The sequence below is a fragment of the Neofelis nebulosa genome, chromosome 7, assembly GCF_028018385.1.
Source record: "Neofelis nebulosa isolate mNeoNeb1 chromosome 7, mNeoNeb1.pri, whole genome shotgun sequence".
Taxonomy (NCBI): Eukaryota; Metazoa; Chordata; class Mammalia; order Carnivora; family Felidae; genus Neofelis; species Neofelis nebulosa.
Genome location: NC_080788.1, coordinates 21,796,747 through 21,818,701, shown reverse-complemented (window position 1 = coordinate 21,818,701; position 21,955 = coordinate 21,796,747). Strand labels below are relative to the sequence as shown.

The 21,955-nt window shown below is 37.5% G+C and overlaps 1 protein-coding gene across 5 annotated transcripts in view; it reads left to right on the top strand.

Moving 5' to 3' along the window:
• Window positions 1-21,955, top strand: part of MTMR10 (myotubularin related protein 10) — a 56,119-nt gene that overhangs the window by 12,099 nt on the left and 22,065 nt on the right. For 2 of the 5 annotated variants that reach the window (XM_058736822.1, XM_058736824.1), the window contains 4 exons: window positions 9,319-9,455; window positions 11,238-11,310; window positions 11,987-12,129; window positions 19,022-19,112. In XM_058736822.1, coding sequence (XP_058592805.1) covers window positions 9,319-9,455; window positions 11,238-11,310; window positions 11,987-12,129; window positions 19,022-19,112 — 444 coding nt within the window. Of the gene's footprint in view, window positions 1-5,760; window positions 5,916-8,266; window positions 8,712-8,751; window positions 8,795-9,318; window positions 9,456-11,237; window positions 11,311-11,986; window positions 12,130-19,021; window positions 19,113-21,955 lie in introns of those variants that run through there. The other 3 variants (XM_058736826.1, XM_058736825.1, XM_058736827.1) reach the window with 3 other exon arrangements.

Here is a 21,955-nt window from a genome sequence, read left to right as displayed (position 1 = left end):
TAGTGTAGATGAAGTAGATCAGTACCCTCACTTGTCCACCATTGACTCTGGAGGTGAATTGCTTAAAGGTGTCCTTGGGTCTATTTGAGTATTAGATCTTGAAATTAAGGTTTATTTTATTGATGACCACACTTTAAATTCCTGTCAAAGCACATTATAAATTTTGTTTTGACCTCTTATGTTTCTTTCTTTAATCTTCGCTTTTAACTCTAAAACTATATTTTAAAGTTTTATTGGCGGGTAAGTTCAAATTTGGGTGCAGAGAGACACTCACTTTAGCTTTGTGGAATATACCTTATTTAAAAAAAATTTTTTTTAATTCAATTTATTTAAAAAACGAAAAACTGTTCTCACCCATTTCTCCCATCCTCCACCTCTGGCAAACTAATTCTTCTCTGTACCTAAGACCTTGGGTTGTTCTTGTTTGTTTGTTTGTTTGTTTGTTTGTTTTTTAGATTCCATATATAAGACAGATTATGCAATATTTGTCTTTGATTTATTTCTCTTAGCATAATGCCCCCAAGGTGCAAGCATGTTGTTGCAAATGGCAAGATTTCATTTTCTTTTTCAACTGAATAATAATCCTGTGTGTGTGTGTGTGTGTGTATCACATCTTCTCTATCCATTCGTCCATTGATGGACACTTACATTGTTTCCGTATTTTGGCTATTGTAAATAATGCTGCAGCTACATGTGGGTGCAAATATCTTTTCAAGTTATGTTTTCATTTTCTCTGGATGAATACACAAAGGTGGAACTGCTGGATCATAGGGTAGTTCTATTTTTAATTTTTGAGGAACCTTTATACTGTTTTCCACAGTATCTGCACCAGTTTACATTCTCACCAGTAGTGTACAAGGATTACCTTTTCTCTACATCCTTGACAACACTTGTTATTTCTAATCTCTTTGATAATAGCCATTTCAACAGGTGCGAGGTGATACCTCATTGTTCTTTTGATTTGCACTTCCCTGATGATTAATGATGTAGAGCATCTTTTCATTTTCCTGTTGGCTATCTGTATGTCTTTGGAGAAATATTTATTCAGATCTTCTGCCCATTTTTAAAATCAGGTTTGGTTTTGTTTTGCTGTTGAATTATATGAGTTCTTTATATATTTTGGGTGTTAGCCTCATATATATAATTTGAAGGTATTTTCTTTCATTCATTAGGCTGCCTTTTATTCTGTTGATAGTTTCTTTTGCTGTGCAGAAGCTTTTTAGTTTGATGTAGTCCTACTTGTTTGTTTTTGCTTTTTGTTGCCCTTTTGGTGTCAGATTAAACAAATTATCACCAAGGCCTATGTTAAAGAGATTACAGCCTATGTTTTCTTCTAGGAGTTTTATGGTTTCAGGTCTTATATTCAAGTCTTTTTTTTTTTTTTTTTAATTTATTGTCAAATTGGCTTCCATGCAACGTCCAGTGCTCATCCCAACAAGTGCCCTCCTCAATGCCCATCACCCACTTTTCCCTCTCCCCCACCTCCCATCAACCCTCAGTTTGTTCTCTGTATTTAAGAGTCTCTTACAGTTTGCCTCCCTCCCTCCCTCTGTGTAACTTTTTATTCCCCTCCCTTCCCCCATGGTTTTCTGTTAAGTTTCTCAAGATCCACATATGAGTGAAAACATATGGTGTCTGTCTTTCTCTGTCAAGTCTTTAATCCCTTTTAGGTTAATTTTTGTGTATGATGTAAGATAGTGGTTCAGTTTCATTCCCTTGCATGTCACTATCTAATTTTTTTTTTAATTTTTAATGTTTATTTATTTTTAAGAGACAGAGAGAGACAGCATGAGTGGGGGAGGGGCAGAGAGAGAAGGAGACATAGAACATGAAGCAGGCTCCAGGCTCTGAGCTGTCAGCACAGAGCCCAACATGGGGCTCGAACTCACGAACTGTGAGATCATGACCTGAGCTGAAGTCGGACGCTTAACCAACTGAGCCACCCAGGCGCCCCTAATTTTTTCTTTTTAAAATTTTTTTGTTTTAGAACAGGTGAGTGTGGAAGAGGGGCAGAGGGAGTGAGTATCTTAAGCAGGCTTCACACTCAGTGTGGAGCCCGATGTGGGGCTCAATCCCACCACCCTGGGATTGTGACCTGAGCCAAAATCAAGAGTCAGACGCTTAACTGACTGAGCCATCCAGGTGACCTGGCTATCTAATTTTCTAAACACCATTTACGAAAGAGACTGTGCTTTCCCCAGTATATATTCTTGGCTCCTTTGTTATAAATTAATTGATCACGTATGTGTGGGTTTATTTCTGGGTTGTCTATTCTGTTCCATTGATTTATGTGTCTGTTTACCAGTGCTATATTACTTTAATTACTATAGGTTTGTAATATAGGTTGACATCAGGGAACATCACCTTCAGCTTTGTGCTTTTACAGGATTGCTTTGGCTTTTTGGGGTCTTTAATGGCTCCATACAGATTTTAAGATTGCTTGTTCTGTTTCCGTGATAAATGCCACTGGAATTTTGATAGAGATTGCATTGAATTTGTATATTTCTTTGGGTAGACGGGACATTTTAAAAATATTAATTCTTCCAATCATGGACATGAGATATCTTTCCATTTATTTGTGTCATTTTCAGTTTTTTTTCATTAATATCTTCTAGTCTTCAGTGTACAAATTTTTTACTTCTTTGGTTACATTTATTCCTGGGTATTTTATTCTTTATGATGTAATTGTAAATAAGATTGTTTCCTTAATTCCTCTTTCTGATAGTTCATTATTAATATATGGAAATATAACAGGTTTTTGTGTATTGATTTTGTATCCCACAACCTTACTGAATTCATTTATTACAGTTAGCAGTTTTCTGATGAAATCTTTAAGGTGTTCTTCTGTATATATGTATATATATCGTGTCATCTTCAAGTAGTGACACTTCATTTTCAGTTTAGATGACATTTTTTTTCTTACCTAGTTTCTGTGGCTTGGAGTTCCAGTACTACATTGAATAAAAATGGCAAGAGTGTGCATCCTTGTTCTGTTACTGATTTTAGAGGAAAAGCTTTCAGTTTTTCACTGTTGAGTATGATGTTAGCTGTGGGCTTGTCATATATGGCCTTTATTATGTAAAGGTATGTTTGCCTCTGTATCTGCTTTGTTGAGAGTTTTTATTGTAAATGGATGTTGAACTTTGTCAGATTCTTTTCCTGCATCTATTGAGATAATTACACGATTTTTATCCTTCGGTTTGTTAATGTGTATCACATTGACTGATTTGCAGGTGTTGAACCATCCTTGGATCCCTAGAATAAATCCCAATTGATCATGGTATATGGTTCTTTTAATGTATTGTTGAATTTTTCAGTTTGCAAGTATTTTGTTGAGGATTTTACATATGTGCTCATCAGGGATATTGACCTATAATTTTCTTTTCTTGTGGCATTCTCGTCTCATTTTGGTAATTGATCCAATTTATTGGCAATAATAGAGTCCCCAGCTATTACTATATTGCTGTCTTATTTTTCCTCTATAGGTCTGTTAATATTTTCTTTATATATTTCGGTGCTCCTATGTTGGATGCATAAGTATTTATAAATATTATATCTTCTGGTTGACCTTTTTATCATTGTGTAAAACTCTTATTTGTCTGTTATCACAGTCTGTTTTAAAGTCTGTTTTGCCTGAGATAAGTAGAGCTACCCCACCTTTGGTTTACATTTGTATGGAAAATCCCTTATTCCATCCTTCTTTTTTAGTCTGTGAGTCTATGATAGTTAGTGTATAGATGGTTCTTGTTTTTTTTTTATCCATTCATCCACCCTATATCTTTTGATTGGAGCATTTAGTCCATTTACATTTAAAGTAATTACAGAGAGGTGTATGTTTATTGCCATTTTGTTAAATTGTTTTCTGGCAGTTTTTGTAAGTTCCTCTCTGTTCCTTTCTTCTCTTGCTCTTTTCCTTTGTGGTTTGATGACTTTCTTTAATGGTAAGCTTATATTCCTTTCTCTGTATCTTTTGTGTATTTACTATAGGTTTTTGATTAGTGGTTACCATGAGGCTTGCATATAGTAACTTCTGTCTATAAACAGTCTGTTTTAAGTTGATAACAACTTAAGTCTGATCCCATTGTAGAGCTCAACATTATTACTGTTCCCACCCACATTTTGTTTTCGAAGTCACGTTTTACATTTCTTTATCTTCTGTATCCCATAACTAAATATTGCAGTTTTAGTTCCTTTTATTACTTTTGTCTTTTAACCTTCTTAGTAGCTTTAGAAGTAATTAATCCACTACCAAAAAAGAAGTAACTAATCCCCTACCTTTACTATGTGTTTATTTTTTCAGTGAGATGTATTCTTTCATATGTGTTCTTGTTATTAATTAGTGCCCTTTCTTTTCAGCTCAAAGAAGTCCCTTTAACATTTCTTGTAAAGCCAGTTTAGTGGTGATAAACTTCTTTAGCTTTTGTTTGTCTGGAAAATTTTTTATCCACTTCTAAACAGTAACTTTGTTGTGTAGAGTATTCGAAGTCAAAAGAATTTTCAGCACTTTGAATATATGGTGTCCTCTCTTCTGGCCTATGCAGTTTCTGCTGAAAGGTGTGATGGCCTTATGGGGTTTCCCTTGTAATAGCAAGTTGTTTTTCTCTTGTCAGAGAGAGAGAGTCAGAGACAGAGAGGGAGACAGAGGATGCAAAGCACGTTCCGTGCTGACAGCTTAGAGCCTGATGCAGGGCTTGAACTCAGGAACTGTGAGATCATGACCTGAGCCAAAGTCAGATGCTCAACCAACTGAGCCACCCCTTCCCTTGTTGCTTTTAATATTCTATACTTGTTTTTATCTTTTGACATTGTAATTGTAATGTGTCTTGGCATGGGTCTCTTTGGGTTTCTCTTTTTTTTTTTTTTTTTTTAATATAATTTATTGTCAAATTGGCTAACATACAGTGTGTAAAGTGTGCTCTTGGTGTTAGGGGTAGATTTCTGTGGTTCATTGCTTACATACAACACCCAGTGTTCATTCCAACAAGTGCCCTCCTCGATGCCCATCACCCATTTGCCCCTCTCCCCACCCCCCATCCACCCTCAGTTTGTTCTCTGTATTTAAGAGTCTCTTATGGTTTACCTCCCTCTCTCTCTGTTTGTAACTATTTTTTCCCCCTTCCCTTCCCCCATGGTCTTCTGTTAAGTTTCTCAAGATCTGCATATGAGTGAAAACATATGATATCTCTCCTTCTCTGACTGACTTATTTCACTCAGCATAATGCCTTTCAGTTCCATCCACACTGCTGCAAATGGCATGATTTCATTCTTTCTCATTGCCAAGTAGTATTCCATCATATATATATATATATACATATATACACACACACCACATCTTTCAGCACAGAGCCCTTTGCAGGGCTTGAACTCCTGAACTGTAAGAGCATGACCTGAGCCTAAGAGCCACTCAGGCACCTTATAAACCACATCTTCTTTATCCATTCATCAGTTCATGGGCATTTAGACTCTTTCCATAATTTGGCTATTGTTGAAAGCACTGCTGTAAACATTGGGGTACATGTGCCCCTATGAATCAGCACTCCTGTATCCCTTGGATAAATTTCTGGTGCAATTGCTGGGTCGTAAGATAGTTTTATTTTTAATTTTTTGAGGAACCTCCACACTGTTTTCCAGAGTGGCTGCACCAGTTTGCATTCCCACCAACAGTGCACAAGGGTTCCCATTTCTCCACATCCTCTTCAGCATCTGCTGTTTCCTGAGTTGTTGATATTAGCCACTCTGACGGTGTGAGGTGGTATCTCAGTATGGTTTTGATTTCTGTTTCCCTGACGATAAGTGACATTGAGCATCTTTTCATGTGTCTGTTGGCCATCTGGATGTCTTCTTTGGAAAAGTGTCTATTCATGTCTTCTGCCGGTTTCTTCACTGGATTGTTTGTTTTTCAGGTATTAAGTTTGGTAAGTTCCTTATAGATTTTGGATACTAACCCTTTATCTGAAATGTCATTTGCAAATATCTTTTCCCATTATGCCGGTTGCCTTTTGGTTTTGTTGATTGTTTCCTTTGCAGTGCAGAAGATTTTTATCTTGATGAGGTCCCAGTAGTTCATTTTTGCTTTTAATTATTTGGGTTCCTCTTATTGGGAACTTTCTGACCTTCCTGGATGTGGATGTTCATTTTCTTTTCCGAGTTAGGGAAATTTTCAGCCATTATTTCTTCCAATAAAATTTCTGCCCCCTTTCTCTTCTTCTAGGAGCCCTGTGATGTAAATGCTAGCTATTTGATGTTATCCAGTAAGTCCTTTAAGCTGTCCTCACTTTTTCCATTCTTTTTTCTTTTTGCTATTCTGATTTGGGTGGGTTCTGCCTTGCCTTTGAGTTGACTGATTTGTTCTTCTTTTTTATCTAGTCTCTTGTTGAACCCCTGGGGTATTTTTGGTTCAGTTATTGTGTTCAACAGTTCTATGACTTCTATTTGGTACTTATAACTTCCATCTTTTTGTTGAAGTTCTCATTGTGTTCGTGTGTTCTTCTCCCCAGTTTGGTGAGCATCTTTATGACCATTACTTTGAACTCTTTATCAGGTAAATTACTTACCTCTATTTAACTAAGTTTTTTCTCTGAGATTTTATCTTGTTCTTTCATTTGGAATATTCCCCTGTTTCTTCACTTTTCCTCGACTCTCTGTGTTGGTTTCTATACAGTAGATGAAACAACTACGTCTTGAAGGAGTCTTCGAAGACTTGAAGTCTTGAAGTCTTGAAGGAGGGTCCTTGTATAGGAGGTGAACCTTATTGTTCTCCCCTACCCCAGTTCTTTGTTGTCTCTCGAACTGTCATGCTTGTCCAAACGGCCTATTATATTTTTAATAGCTTCCCAGTAGTTTAGGATGTGCCAAACCTGTCAGTGTTCCAAAGGGGGGTTCTCAGCACCTAGATTCCGGCTGACTGGAAGCCAACCCTCTGGCATCAACTTTTTAAGATACGCAAATGTATATAGTCTTGTGGGACCACAAGTGTAAGCCCTGCTGGCCACCAGAGTAGGAAGATCTTTAGATGTTCCCTGAGTAGCAGTAGCAAAAATCAGGGCTCTAGACAAGTGAATAAACACTTTTCTGGATGACACTGGCAGGCTGAAGAAAGGCAGAGGGAGAACATCAAGATGGCCCCCACAAGGCTGCTTTCTTCAAGGGCAGTTCTGTAGACCACTAACTGTATGCCAACCTGAAACCTGCCCCTCAGGCCAAGGCTCTAGCACAAGCAGAGAGGTCTCCTTCATAGAAAGACTGAGGGTTTGTGCCTGTCTCCTGGCTGCACAGCATCCTAGGGCTGGTAGTGTGCCAAAAGCCATCTCCAATTGCCACAGTTTCATGGGACCCAGGAATGTAAGCCTTCCCTGGCCACCAGAGCCAGGTGATCAAGGGATGTCCTCGGGCAGCAGCTGCAAAACCTGGGGCTCCAGACATAAAAACCAGGGCACCAGAGACATGTAAAGCTCCCCACTAGGAGACACTGATGCTGTGGAGTGCTGCAGAGGATGACCACAAAGACAGGGCCCACCCTCCACAGTCGCTGGAAAGAATTACAGTCAGACCCTGGATGTGTCTGTAATTAGAAACCTGCCTCTCAGGCCGTAGTTGTGATGATTAGCTAACGGTCCTCCTTCACAGAAAGACTGTGCTTCTGGGTCTGTTGCCTCTTGCTATGCTCTGAGGGTAGCAGCTGTTCAAGAACTCTTTCTCTGTTGGTTACAGTCCTGTGACTGTAAAAGACCCAAAAGTGTAAATCCCACTGGCTGCCAGAGCCACATGATGGAGACATGTCCACTGGCAGCAGTCACAAAAATCAGGGCTCCAGGCAGGGGCATGTGCTCCTTTCTGGGTAACATTGATCATTATAGTCCTGTGGGACCAAGAATGCAAGCTCCCCTGGCCTCCAGAGCCAGGCAGTCAAGAGGCATTCCCTAGTTGGCAGCCACAAAAATTGCGGCACCAGATGCATGTAAAAGCTCCCTTCTGGGAGATACTGGTGATGTGGAGCACAGCAAAGGGAGTGTGCAAAAATGGTGCCCACCAGTCTCTGTTTTGGGAGAATGTTCCAGCAGGCTCCTAGATAAGCGTGTTAGAGTAGATGCCTGCCCTTCGGGCCAACGCTTTAACATAAGCAGGTGATCCTCCTTTACTTTAAGTCTGGGTACCATTGGCTGCCTCTGACCTGGGCCCTCGGGTGGGTGAGTCTTAAGTGTCTGAGCCTTTTAAGGGCAGCTTCTCAGATCTCTATTGTCTTATGGGTCTTATTGGGACACAAACCTCATTGGTTTTCAGAGTTTCTTGTTTTGGGGTCTTGTCTCTTTAAGGATTGCCTTAAAACTTGGGATGCCTGATGTGTAACATTTGAACTCTTTACTCTTCAGGGAGAGCCTCTGGGTTTTGAGTTCCATCCTCATCATGGGTCACCATGCAGGGATGCCCCACCCTCTCTTACCTGCTTCTGTATGGTTTCGTTCTCATTTGCCCAATGTATAGCCATCACTCAGCCTTCAGGTGTTGTTGGGTTTTTAAAAAATATTTTGAAATGTTTATTAATTTTTGAGAGTGTGTGCATGTGAGCAGGGTTAGGGCAGAGAGAAAGGAAGACAGAGGATACCAAGCAGGCTCTGCGCTGACAGCAGAGAACCCATTGTGGGCTTGAACTCATGAACCATGAGATGGTGACCTGAGCCGAAGTTGGACGTTTAACCACCTGAACCACCCAGGTGCCCTGCCTTTACTTTTTTGTTTTTTTGTTTTTAACAGGAAATTATCTACATGTAGCTATAAACTCTGTTCGTGAGAGGAGGTGAGTTCAGGATCTTCCTACCTTGCCATCCTGAACCCTATTTACCAATAATAGATTACATTATTAATTTTTGGGTTAAACCCAAAGTCTGTTTCTCATCCCTTAGGAAAGGAGTCAAAGACATTGGTTTGGGATGTAAAATCACATGTTAATAAAACACAAATATTCCATCCAGTAATACTCTGAAGGAGTATAGTTTATTTCTTCTCCAGAATGCCTTTCAGTAAATGATAGTGGAAGGCAGTATCACATAGTATTAAAGAATGCAGGCTCAGTTTCAGCTTTTCTGGTTGAACCATCTCAGACCCCTAAGCTCTTTGTGCCTCAGTTTTTGTACTTATAAATGGGGGGCAGTCTCTTGCTGTTACTGGTACTGTTGTGAGGATGGAAACACCCATGGTGCCTGGCTCCTGTAAGCATCCCTTCTTACTGTCATCATCTGGAAGTAGTCCTTGTAGGCCACACAGTGACTAGACATTTTATGGTATAGTTGTAGCTCACACAATATTTTTTTTTTTTTAAAGGAGAAATTGTCGTAAATGAAGTCAACTTTGTGAGAAAATGTATTGCAACAGACACAAGTCAGTACGATCTGTGGGGAAAGCTGATCTGCAGTAACTTCAAAATTTCCTTTATTACAGATGACCCAATGCCATTACAGGTGTGTTTCATTTGTGTGTTGTTTAATTGTATCAAGGATTTGACTCTAAGGAGTACATATAATTCCGTAAAAAACAGGTGTGGAAAACTATAATAAAATCATTAAGGGATTAACAGTGTTGGGAATTTATTATATTAAAATTCAAAATAAAGTTTACGAAGAATGTTGGGACTTGAGGAACAGAATTAGTGAGACGTGAGTCACCTTGGTTTTTATCCCCTGTGATTATTGCTTATGTATCCCTTTCAATAAGGAAGTTCTTATTTTCTTTCTTCCACATCTTAAACTGCTTTTAAAAATAAGATGTCCATTTTTTACTAGTCATAAAGAGAAAAGTTTATTTAGCAAAAAATTTTGTAAGTGCAACACATTTTATAGATTTCATAGTATTTTTAACTAATTCCTTTTCTGAAACATCAAATTCTAGTTTGAAATTTCAAAATTTCTAGTACAGTTAGAATGAAGAAAAATACGAGTAAATTTTTTCCTTAATCACCCTCTTGCCATTTTATGGTCTCGCTGGAAAACAGTAGTTCCATATAATTTCGGTTTTTAAAAGTTCACATGTTCATTTGATTAACTTTAAAATTCTGGACTTTTCCTCAGCTTTTCTATTTTGATGTGTAAAGTGTTAAATACTTTTAACCCCTGGATTTTTATTTATAATAGTAATTATTCTCTACTCAAATATTTGGATATTAATTATAAACTTTTGACTGAAGTCTTACTCTAGGTAAGTATATTTCATACAGTCATTCATTAATTTACCAAAATATTTACTATATATTTGTGTGTTTATTGCAAGATTTTGTAGGTATATTTAGACTAAAGGCATTTACAGATACCTAGTATATAGATACACTTGCTTATTTGGCTGTAGACTAGGTTTTCCCCTTTGTTTTTAGCTTCATTTTTATCTCTGGCCCAGACTTCACTGTAAATGAGATGCATATACTTGAAATAGCATACATCTGATACCACTAATAGCCAAATAAGCCAGTGCTCTACTGACAGCAGGTTAATAGTGTCAACTATGTTCAGAATTTTAAAATGAGTATAAAACATTTGTTCACAAGTTTAAAAAAAAAAAAGCTATAATTTGCCTAAAGATTATTCCCAGTAGAATTACTGCTCTCAAAAGAGTTACTTTTTTTTTTTAAATGTTTATTATTTTTGAGAGAGAGAAAGAGAGACAGAGTGTGAGCAGGGGAGGGGCAGAGAGAGAGAGGGAGAGCGGTCAGCACAGAGCCCAATGTGGGGCTTGAACTCACAAACCATGAGATCATGACCTGAGCTGAAGTTGGACACTTAGCTGATTGAGCCATCCAGGCACCCCAAAAAGAGTTACTTTCTAAAGAGTGATTTTCTGAAATCTCCTTTGTAAAATCAAAATCTGATGACTTAAGAGTCCCTTTTTCTTTAATATTTAATGACAGTTTAACCAGAACTAGACATGTAAATGGTTGCCTATGAAGTGATTGACAATATTATATATCTGAGGTATTATAATGATATTGTATTGTAGTGTACAGTTTAACCCCATATATAAAAGTTTGAAGAGAAAGGTGGAGAGAACATGAACACAGCATGCGTTTCTTTTTACGACTGAAGTGTGTTCTAAGATACTCTATCATTAGAATTGTCATAGCACTGCAAGCAAAAGCTTTTTATTCTTTTTAGGGATAGACATCACAGTTTCTCATCACATTTGAAAGTAAGGCTCTTATTACTATTTGAGGTTATTGGGAAAAGACTTAACATGAACATAATTTTTTATTTCAGAAATTCCATTACAGAAATCTTCTTCTTGGTGAGCATGATGTCCCTTTAACATGTATTGAGCAAATTGTCACAGGTATGTAGTCTTTACTCAGTCCATGAAAACTGATTCTTCTTAGGAAGTATTGCTTAAAGAATCAGATACTTGGGCTGGAATTTATTTCTATAGGTTTACTTCCCCCTCCCCTTTTTTTTCAGTCCTAAGAACATTAATGAAAGAGAGAGAAGTCAATAAATTATTATAATTTTTTTAACATTTATTTATTTTTGAGAGAGCGCTAGCAGGGGAGGGGCAGAGAGAGAGAGAGGGAGACACAGTATCTGAAGCGGGCTCCAGTCTCTGAGCTGTCAGCACAGCTGACACACTCACGAACCGTGAGATCATGACCTGAGCCAAGGTCAGACACTTAACTCACTGAGCCACCCAGGCACCCCATATTTTTAAGTGGAAATATAGCATATATAGCTTTTTGTGTTTTCTAAATATTTGTCCTCTTTTTAATTAAAATTTTAAGCATTAAATGTGTCTTAAGTGGTTTGTGCAAAGATCATTTAAAATCTAGTCAAAAGCAAAGTTAACACCAATATCCCAAAGCTCTAGAAGTTGTAGACAGATATGACAGATTCCAGAGAAGCCGTGCTCAAATGGTGGGTAACTTAATTATTTTTAGTAATAATTTGTTCAAGTGTATAAAAGGCTGGGTAACAAGAAAGAATTTTTACACATTTTTTCTTTATTTTTTCATTTTTAGTAAATGACCACAAGAGGAAGCAGAAAGTCCTAGGTCCCAACCAGAAACTGAAATTTAATCCAACAGAGTTAATTATTTACTGTAAAGATTTCAGAATTGTCAGATTTCGCTTTGATGAATCGGGTCCTGAAAGTGCCAAAAAGGTAATATTATTAAGCTTTATCAAGTTCTGTGTTTCACACTGTACCAATATCAGTTCTGTATGGAAATTCTCTTTTCTCAGTTGCTCAGACTTTTTTTTTAGGGGAAGTTATCAGATATCTCCTTAAGTAAAGTCAAAACCAAGAATGTTAATGGAACTATTTCCTTGGACTAATTTATGACTGTTTTAAAGTATTCTGTATAGTTGTGGGGTTTTTTTGTCATCAGCTCCTAATATACCAAAAACTGTGATGTGAAAATTAGTGTATTTTTTGCATTAAGACCAGTACCAGCTGGTTTCTTTCTTAGTTAGAACTTTAGAAAATACCTCAGAACTTTATCAATGAACTAAAGGCTAGACTTAAGTTACCGAAGGGTTAAGTAAATATATAGTTATGGGAGAGACCCATAGTCTTTAGTGCTTTAAAGAAATCATAGTGAATTAATTTGAGTGCTATTCACAGGAACAGCTAAAAACTAGGGACTTTTTCATTGGCTTTGTTTCTCTCTTGCCTTCTGGGGAATGTTTTTTGCCTACTCATGGAATAAAGTTCATGACAGAAATTCCTACTTCCTTCATCCCACATTTGGCTTTGGCCAACAAGTGAAGCTGGTGGACCTAATGCCCTACCAGCCCATCTATATGGTGCAGCAAATGCAGAGAATAATAACAGAATTTTCAGGAGAAGCATGCTCCTACACATTGGGAATAAAGGAACAGGTTTCTTAGTGAAGTGGAACCTTCTTGCAGAAATGAGACAGCTTTTACACCACCAAAAAATGGGTGCATTTGTTTTCCATGGTTGGTAGACTTACCGCAGTGAATTTTCTGATGATTTCAAAATGAGGCTGTCAAAAAATTCTTAAGGCAGCTGTCTTCATACACTTTGGTGGTTTCTTCACAGGAAGGCAAGCATAATAAGATAAATGTCTGAAAGTGGTGGACCACTGGGACTAGATAATCGAGCAGGGTGATGGTGGACTCTGTGGCTAAAAGTTTTCAGAGGGAGTCTGTGAAACCATCTTCCAGCATGCTGCATTTTTGAAAAGTCAACTGGATTGCCTTTTTTTTTTTTAAATGTTTGTTTTATTTTTGAGAGAGCGTGAGCAGGGGAAGGGCAGCGAGAGGGAGAGAGAGAATCCTAAGCAGGCTCTGTGCTGACTGCGCAGAGCCTAACGCAAGGCCCAATCCCACAAACCATGAGATCATGACCTGTGCCAAAATCAAGGGTCGGATGCACAACTGACTGAGCCACCCAGGTGCCCCTAGATAGCTTTTTTTTTTTTTTTTTTTTTAATTTTTTAATGTTTATTTCTGAGACAGAGACAGATCATGGATGGGGGAGGGGCAGAGAAAGAGGGAGACACAGAGGAGACACAGAAACAGAAGCAGGCTCTGAGCTGTCAGCACAGAGCCCGATGAGGGACTGGAACTCACAAACCGTGAGATCATGACCTGAGCCGAAGTCGGTCGCTCAACTGACTGAGCCACCCAGGTTCCCCAACCCCTAGATAGCTTTTAAAACCCCTTTCAGCTGTTCATTTCTGCAGGTTGTGATTTTGGCATTTTACTAATTTGAGATGCCCACTCATATATAGAAAGACTTCAGGCGTAATTAGGCAATAGACTGTATATAAAACATTTTAGCCGAGTTACTTTCTTGAGCTAAAATATGTATGTGTAATTTAATCAAAGCATCAAGAATCTGCTTATGCAAACCTTAACTTCAGGATGTATAGCATTTCAAGAATAGGGACACCATAGAACTTAGGAGATTTAGTTAGGACAGGATTTTTTTTTTTTTAGAAATTGATACAGTGGTCCAATATTCTTTCATAAAGTTTCCTTTTCTCCCACTCTCAACTGTATTTTTCAGTTGACTCTATTTCAGTAATTGGAAATCATAATTATTTGGCTTTATTCTTGAGCCTTCTAGTATATACTTGCTGGCTATTTTTGATGTGTGAGGCAGAGTGCTTAGTTGAGAAGATAGAGTGTGAACAGCTGAAAATTAAATAGTGGTACAAAGTAGTGACATAAAAGATGTTTCCACATAAGTGAGTAGTTGCCAAATGAATGAAACAGATGAGTGTTCTGGAAATTCAGGATATCCCTTGTGCTGCTGGTAAGTGATGGAGGGGGCCGCATTGAACGGTCTACAAAAACAGCCTAGTCCAACTGTTTATGCCTTTTCCCAAGACCAAGTTTCTGGCAAAAATCCTTTTCCCCACTATCTTAAAATATTAAAAGGATGTAACCTCAGGCCTGAAGGAAATGCTCTTTTTGTCTTTTGTACAGTCATGTTGGGGGGAAGGGAGGCACAGGAAAAAAATTAGAGGCAGTAGGAATATAAATAAAGAATTTTTTCCCTAATTTACACATTTTCAAACACAGAGAGGTTAAGGCGTGTGCTGTTAAAGCTTACTGGCTTCATGAGTTAAAAATGAGAATTCTAGCATAATTCTTTTATTTGAAGTGAACAAGTTTTCATCTAAAATTAGGTAACAGTTGGAAAGTTACAGCTTGACTATATCTCCCAGAAACTTTGCTAAATTTTCTCTGGAAATGCTCTGATTTTTTAAGTAGTTTTAGGATGCACGTTTTAAAATGCAGTGTTTCAAGATGCATGTTCAGAGTTCTTTGGTGGGTAAACCACTGATTAGCTTTGAAATACTAAAAGCATTTATATTTCTGTTTGAAATACAAGATCTCAGAATGCTAAATTGGTTCACATTTTGTTAAATGTTGCTCTATAGCCTTCTGGTAGTCTAGTTACTGTTGCCTAAATTATGTTATGACAAAATTAGATGACATTGTGCTACTGCATGCATTAGCATTCTTCATTATCCTTGGTCTGTCACAGGTAAATAAGGATATTTGGGACAGATCTGTATAAAGAAAAAAGGAATTTGATAATGCAGAATTTGGACACCTAGCTTCAAAGCAACTTGAAGTCACCATTTCCTTTTGTAGAACCTCTGCTCAAAACTGAGGGACAAAAAATATATATATTTTTCAATGATTTATCACTTATAAAATATATATATACAAAGATGGCAAGTGAAATATTTGTCCTTTGTCTCCACTTTATTCTCAGAATACTTGGTGGTGAACTACTTGTTCAGGCATACTTTCTAGAAGTGAAAATTCAACCCATCTATAGATTTTAACAATAAGTTGGCCTTTCCTGAACTTTTTCTTTCTTTCTTTCTTTTTTTTTTTTTTTTTTTTTTTTTTTGCCTTGAATATGAGACTTAACTCCTTGGTGGCTTTTAGACCACAAAAATATAGGAAACCAGTTTTGTGTGCCAGTGTGCTAGAACTTGATAAGGTTTGAGCTTCCCTAGGGCTGCACCACCGGCTCATCTTAGAGGAGAAGCCAGCTGTGGGTACTTCTGGCTTCTGTCCACAAGAATCAGTCTTGGTCCAAAAATCACTTTAGAAGTAGTTTACTTTTTTCCTCCAATAAAATATTTACCGTAATTCACTGTCTTTAATACCAAGATACTCTCATTCTTTATAATAACCAGTGCAAATGAACTATTTTCAGGAGCAGTTTTTAAAGATGTAGAGATTTTCTAAAAATTTTTAATGCTTATGGAGTACATTACAAAATTAGAATAATTTTACATGAAAATGAGACCTACTTTTTTAAGTCTTTGAAACTCTCAGTGACAGAAGCTAGGAATGTGGACATAAGCTTTTTAAAGAGCGTGTATGAAAACGCTTGAGGGAGAGGAATGTTGGCTTTATTTCTCTTCTCAAAGTGTCCTACATAACAGCATGAATGTAACCCAGATAACGCAAGTGGTATGTGCCTATATCTGGGTTCTCAAAGATGACCCTCACTTAGGTTACATAGAAATATATTTTGCATCTTTTAATGACACTGCTGAGCACAAGCTTTAGTTCAAGTTGTGCCCCCTCCCTGCCAAAATCCGGCATTGTGCAGGTGATTAAACAATATCAGTTTCACAAGATTGTTCATAGTCTTCTTTAAGTGAAGATGCTATTACACATACCCATTTGCTTTCCTAACCTTAAAAATGTGATGTTGTGTTATTCTTAAGGGCTTTTTAGAATTGGGCTGTGTTGGGTTTTGCCTAGCAGATAGGCTTTGTTTGTTTTTGCTTTGTGGCCATAAACAGCGTATTCCATAATCAGTGATCTGTGAATTTCTTTTGTGTAAACAAGGCCTGTGGCTGCTTTCTAAATGTCTTAGAGAACATGATATGATCGTTTCATTGGCTTAGAGCACTTTTCCTTACTATGTTGTAAGTAATTTTGTCCACTAGTATTTTTAGTGCAGCTGCTGTTATGCTCAAAGCAACCTCAGAAAGCTACTAAAGAGAGCAAAAATGCTTAGAAGTCTTTTAAGTCTTCGCTCAGCTCTGTGCAGAGAGGTCTTTCCTGGTCTCCTCTAAATTATTAACCTATTTCCTTCTCGCCTCACCATAACATTTCATATCCCTTCCCTGCTGGACTTTTTTTTTTTCCTTTAGCACTTAAAATTATCTCACTTACTATAGTTTTTGCTTATCTTGTTTCGTGTCTGTTTTCCCCCCTAGAATGTAAGCTTAGTGAGGCCAGGGATCTGTGTCTCTGTTGTTCGCTACTGCTGCCCCAGGGCTTTGGACATGGTGGATGTGCAGGAAGTATCTGTTGAATGAATGAGAGACGCAGCATCTACCCTTGAGGAATGGAATTTAAAACAAAGAACACCTGTGCCCTTTTTATCTATACTTAAGTAAAACTATTTCATGAATACTTTGTATTTTATCTATACTTAAAACTATTTCATGAATACTTTATACGAAAGCATAGCTAACTGAAGAGACACTTTATATCACAGTGGCTGTTATTCAGCCAGAACAGAAGCGTTTCTGCAGTTAATACTGGGAAATCAGCTCTGTCATGGGAAGGCCTGTGAAGAGATTCGAGTTGAACAGAGATGGTAGTTTCAGAGACAGTGTGGTTGGCTGAGCTGTGGAGAAGGATTTCCTGAGCAGCGTGTGGCAGAGGAGGTGACTGTGAGTGAGGCAGACACAGTATTGTGCAGGCACGTCATTCTCCGACAGGAGACCACTGAAGGAATATTGGGATGGGAAGGGATGTCTGGTGGAGGAGAACCAGTTTGGGGAAGAGTCAAGAATGAGAAGATTGCATTTATTAGGCAGGTATCTGGGCACTGTGGCAGGTTATCCCGGGAGCAAAGCTGTTGGTCAGAATTTTATCTTCAGAAGAGAAATCTTAGGCATTGTGGATTTTTTTCAGAATATGGGGAAGCCCACAGACATGCCGAAAGGTGAGTATGGCTTAAGAACATGGCTGTGATCGTGCAGAGAAATGGAACAAAAATGAAAGATAATCTTGAAAAAAGTGCTACAAAACTCATAAAGTCAATATGGTGCCCGGAGGTATAGGAAGTGGTGATTCGAGGTACGGATTGCAGTAGTCTTGCTGCTAGAAGAGGCTCTTTCAGGAAGACTGTTGTACAGATCAGGGATGGAAATGTAGCTTACTCTCTCTAATTGCATTAAATGGGACTGTCATAGAAAGCTCTCCTTGTAGCCATTGAGAAAATCGAGCTATTATATAAAGGTTTCAGGAACCTTTGGTAATTGTTGTTTTTAGTCAGAACTAAAACTAATGATAAACTCTGTCCTCTTATTTGTATGTATATTCTAATTTAGTAAGACAGGAAACATTTATTCTATAAAAGACTTTTAAAATGTATTTTAAACAAGAACTGGTTACGGTTAGAACCTGCATCAACACATCCCAAACACTGCTAATGGACATGGACTAACAACTGAACTTTTCCTGCTTGCTCACTGTTGGACATATGTCATGTGGCTTAACGCTTTTCCTTCTAAATGATATGTAATCTTTTCAAATAAGATCTCCTCTTCTCTCCTTGCATATGTCTTATAGTTCTTCTTTCCACTCTGTTCATTTAAGAGTGTTTTCTTCTACAATCTAGTCTAGGGCCTTGCAAACATAGAGCACTGTCTGTCTTTCCTTCTATCCAGCAGCAGTTGGGAATAATACCAACCATATTTCCATGTATGGAGCTTCTCCAGAAGCCAGGCATGCATTAAGATTGTTAATCCTTATTTCAGCCATAGGTATTGTCTTCATTTCACAGATGCACAAACCGAAGCTCAGAGAGGTGAACTGATTTTGCATCACTTACATGGCAGGTGTTTGGTAGACCTACGATGTAAGCCCCGATCTGTTTGATTCCAAAGCCCACACTTTCTCTACCATAGGCATAGTCTCAAACCATTTCCTTAAACACACGTTTTTGTTTTTGTTTTTGTTTTTTGATGTACCTCTTTGAGCCATCCTGTATGTTAGGGTTTCTTGCTGATTTTTATTTTTTTGTCACTGTAGCTTTTCTGTTAAGTTCAGGTTTTTTTTTTTTAATCCATGGGGTATGAACATTAAAATTTCATACCTTACATTAAACCTTCCAGATTGCTGGTATTAAGTCATTATAGTCCACCAAAAATGAAACTATTTCAATCCTTTCCTTAGGACTGTATATATATGTCACTGCCTTTTTAGAGAATGCTTCTCTAGGTTTTGAGTTTCATTTATTTGAATAAAATTACTTTCCTGTTAAAATTCAACTCCGTAAACACTTACTGAATACTTAACCATGTACTCACTAAAGATTATAAACAGTGTCCTGGGGGCACAACAGTGAATGAGATACCTGGCCTTAAGGAGCTCTTTCACATTCTAGGTCAACAGAAAAAAACATGTAAATAAATATCTGTAATCACTGCCCCATCCAAGATGATGCTCCCAGTAATCAAGGCCTTATTGTACATTTTCATTTAAATAAGTGTGTTAAAATCAAATTCTAAATGTAGAATTTTTCCTAGGTATGCCTTGCAATAGCTCATTATTCCCAGCCAACAGACCTCCAGCTACTCTTTGCATTTGAATATGTTGGGAAAAAATACCACAATTCAGGTAAATATGAAAATATTAAATATTGTGACTAACTTTACTTTGTGTAAGTTTTATTCTTATGTTTGTCAGAGGCTTCCAAGTACATGGGCTTTAATGACTGTAGAATTATGAACTTCATAACTGTTAGAGAAGTGAGCGCTATATACTAAAAGAGACAATATTTGTTAGATTATTTCTTAAAAAGTGAGCAGGGAGAATCTGCAAGCAGCTATAAACATAGGCTTATAAAAATCATGTCAGGTATTTTATCTACAGTCCCTGGCTTGTATTTTATGGTGAAGAAAGATCTCCCTCCTCCCCACTTTTAATTGGTAGCTTGAGTTAAAGTAATCTTATCTTTTAAGAAAACTGGCAGAAAAGTAAAAGATATTTGAAATGCATGATCTTTTCTGGCATGGTGTGGTTTCATGCAAAAGCTAGAGTGGTTAGACTTTTCAGTGGACTTCATTAAGATCATCAAAATACTGACTTTATATTTCTGAGTAAGATTGATGAAAGGAAGAGGAGCATCTGTCCAAAGGACAAGTCTATTCTAGGCAGTTTCTGTACAAGTAAAATAGTACTCTTCATATGCTGAACTTGTAATTACATCACTCAGTGTGATGGCATTGCCAGGGAGAATTCCAGTTGACCATGTAATTCTGTACATTTTTAATATGCAAAGATAATTTTAATCAACCATTTTTTAAAAATCTCATAAAAGGATAGAGGAAGAACAAAGAGGTCACATCTCATATCAGCCCTTTGTGGATTAGCGACCTGCTGAGGCACATGCTCTCCTACCATTAAGGAAGAAAAAGAAATCAGTTACATATTTGTAATGAAAGATCAATTCACCCCAGCATGGTCTGGAGAGAGTTCTTACAAATTAGTAGTTGTACTGGTCTTTCATTTTGTTACCTCAAAACATTGTAGTAATTTAAATCTATATAATAAAAGCATATTCAAGTATCACTAGACTGTAAATACATTAAGATGTAGGAACAGTACACAGTATCTGCAGATGCATATGGTATAACTGTATTTTCACTCTTTTAAAAGATACTTGTAAGCACCATAGAAATGGTAGCTTTTATCATATGGTGCTATATTTATAGAAATTGGATGAAAAACTATTTGTTGCTTAATTTTTCTTATCAAAATGTAACTAATCATAACTTAGGTTTTAGCAGTACAATTGACTTTTTAAGTGTATCTCTTAACATAAACTATAAAATTCACTTACAACCTCAACGTAAAGTGTCGTAGACCCTGCACTACTTGTTAGGTGACTGTTTCTTTGGATCATCATCAAGCTACAGACCATCACCATCAAGGTTATTTTCAATAAGATCCTCACCCAAAGTTGCAAGAGAGTAACTGAAATGCAGGTTTCAAGAAGTCCAAGAGTTGTAGGAGAGAGCCTTTGATTCCCACTTAAATTTGTTTATGATACAGATCAATTCTTGATGCTATTTTTTTTCTAGTAGAAATGATTCAGTCCAGGGTTTAGATGCATGACTTCTGCAGTAAAATGTAATGACTTGAGCTCAGCAAATACAGTGAACTTCATTATGCGTTTGGGAACCTGATGCCTGCTTCAGTTACTTTTCAGTTTTCTTCATCCATTCCTTGTGGGCATCTCTGGGTCAATTATACTTTAAATAGTTACTCAACCCCTAGCTCTTCTTCTACTGGGTTTTCTTATTTACATCAATCAGATCTATAGGTCTTCTTACATATAGTCTGTTGATAAAATTTGATAATTCATACTTAAAATATTCAGGACCACTTTTCATATTACATCCTTCAGTCACCTCCTCCTTTGACAGGTACTTCATAAACATAACACTTGACCAGAGTTTTGTTAAGATTCCTCATAGGGTAACATCCTTTAATATCCTTCCGTGCTGTTGCAGAAGCATAAACTGCATCTTTAAGATCAAAAGAAGCCTGAAATTTCCACACACTGCAGTCAGAATTCATTAATTTGTGAGTGAAAGATGCCCACTAATCCACTCTTGAACTTCTGGATGCCACCTTGATTCATTGGCTGGATTAAAGAATAAAGAAGTCCTTTTTGCAGGCAGGTAGGTGACAAAGCTGTTTCCACAAATAAGATCTGAAGTTAGAGGATGTCCCCTGCAGTTACCTAAGGACAGAATCTTGTGGAGGAACTTAGGCACTCTGAGGTTTTCTTTCACATTGGGCATCACTTGCATAAAAAAAAAAACCAAAACACATCTCTGAAAAGCTTAGCATTCACCCAAGTACTTCTGAGAGGATCCCAAAGGGATGATGCATAGCACCCACAGGCCTGGAACATTCCTGCACGATGACGCCACAGGACGCGCTGGCACAAACAAAAACAGTGGCTCTGTTTTTTTCTTTTTTAGCTTGAAAGGACCCTGCTTTCATCAGTCAGATTATTATTGGTCAAATAGTGTCCTCAAAGTACAGATTCATCTTTGTGATAAAATTGATAAGATGTCAGATTATGCTTCTGGTCTGAAGAAGTGCAAACCTCATGAAGTTATCTGTAGCCTCAGTGTTGGCAGCTCTCCTCCGTGGCAGAGCTTGCAAATGCTGGGATGTAACCTCAAGCTGTGATTAGACTCACGGCAGAAAGTAAACGTTTTCAGTGAGGTTGATTTTATTTTGTAATTTTGTCCTTTTTATGAACTTAGGTCTTAGTGTTAGATTTTCCATTACATGCTTATTTGAAAACCACTTACAGAGTACATAGTCCATTTGAAACAGTGTAGGAATTTTTAAAGTTTGTTGCTTGTCAGTTCTTTTAAGATTCTTAGTGTAGCTATACGGGGCTGTGACTGATCTTCCTGTCTCTTGATTACTAGTGGTTC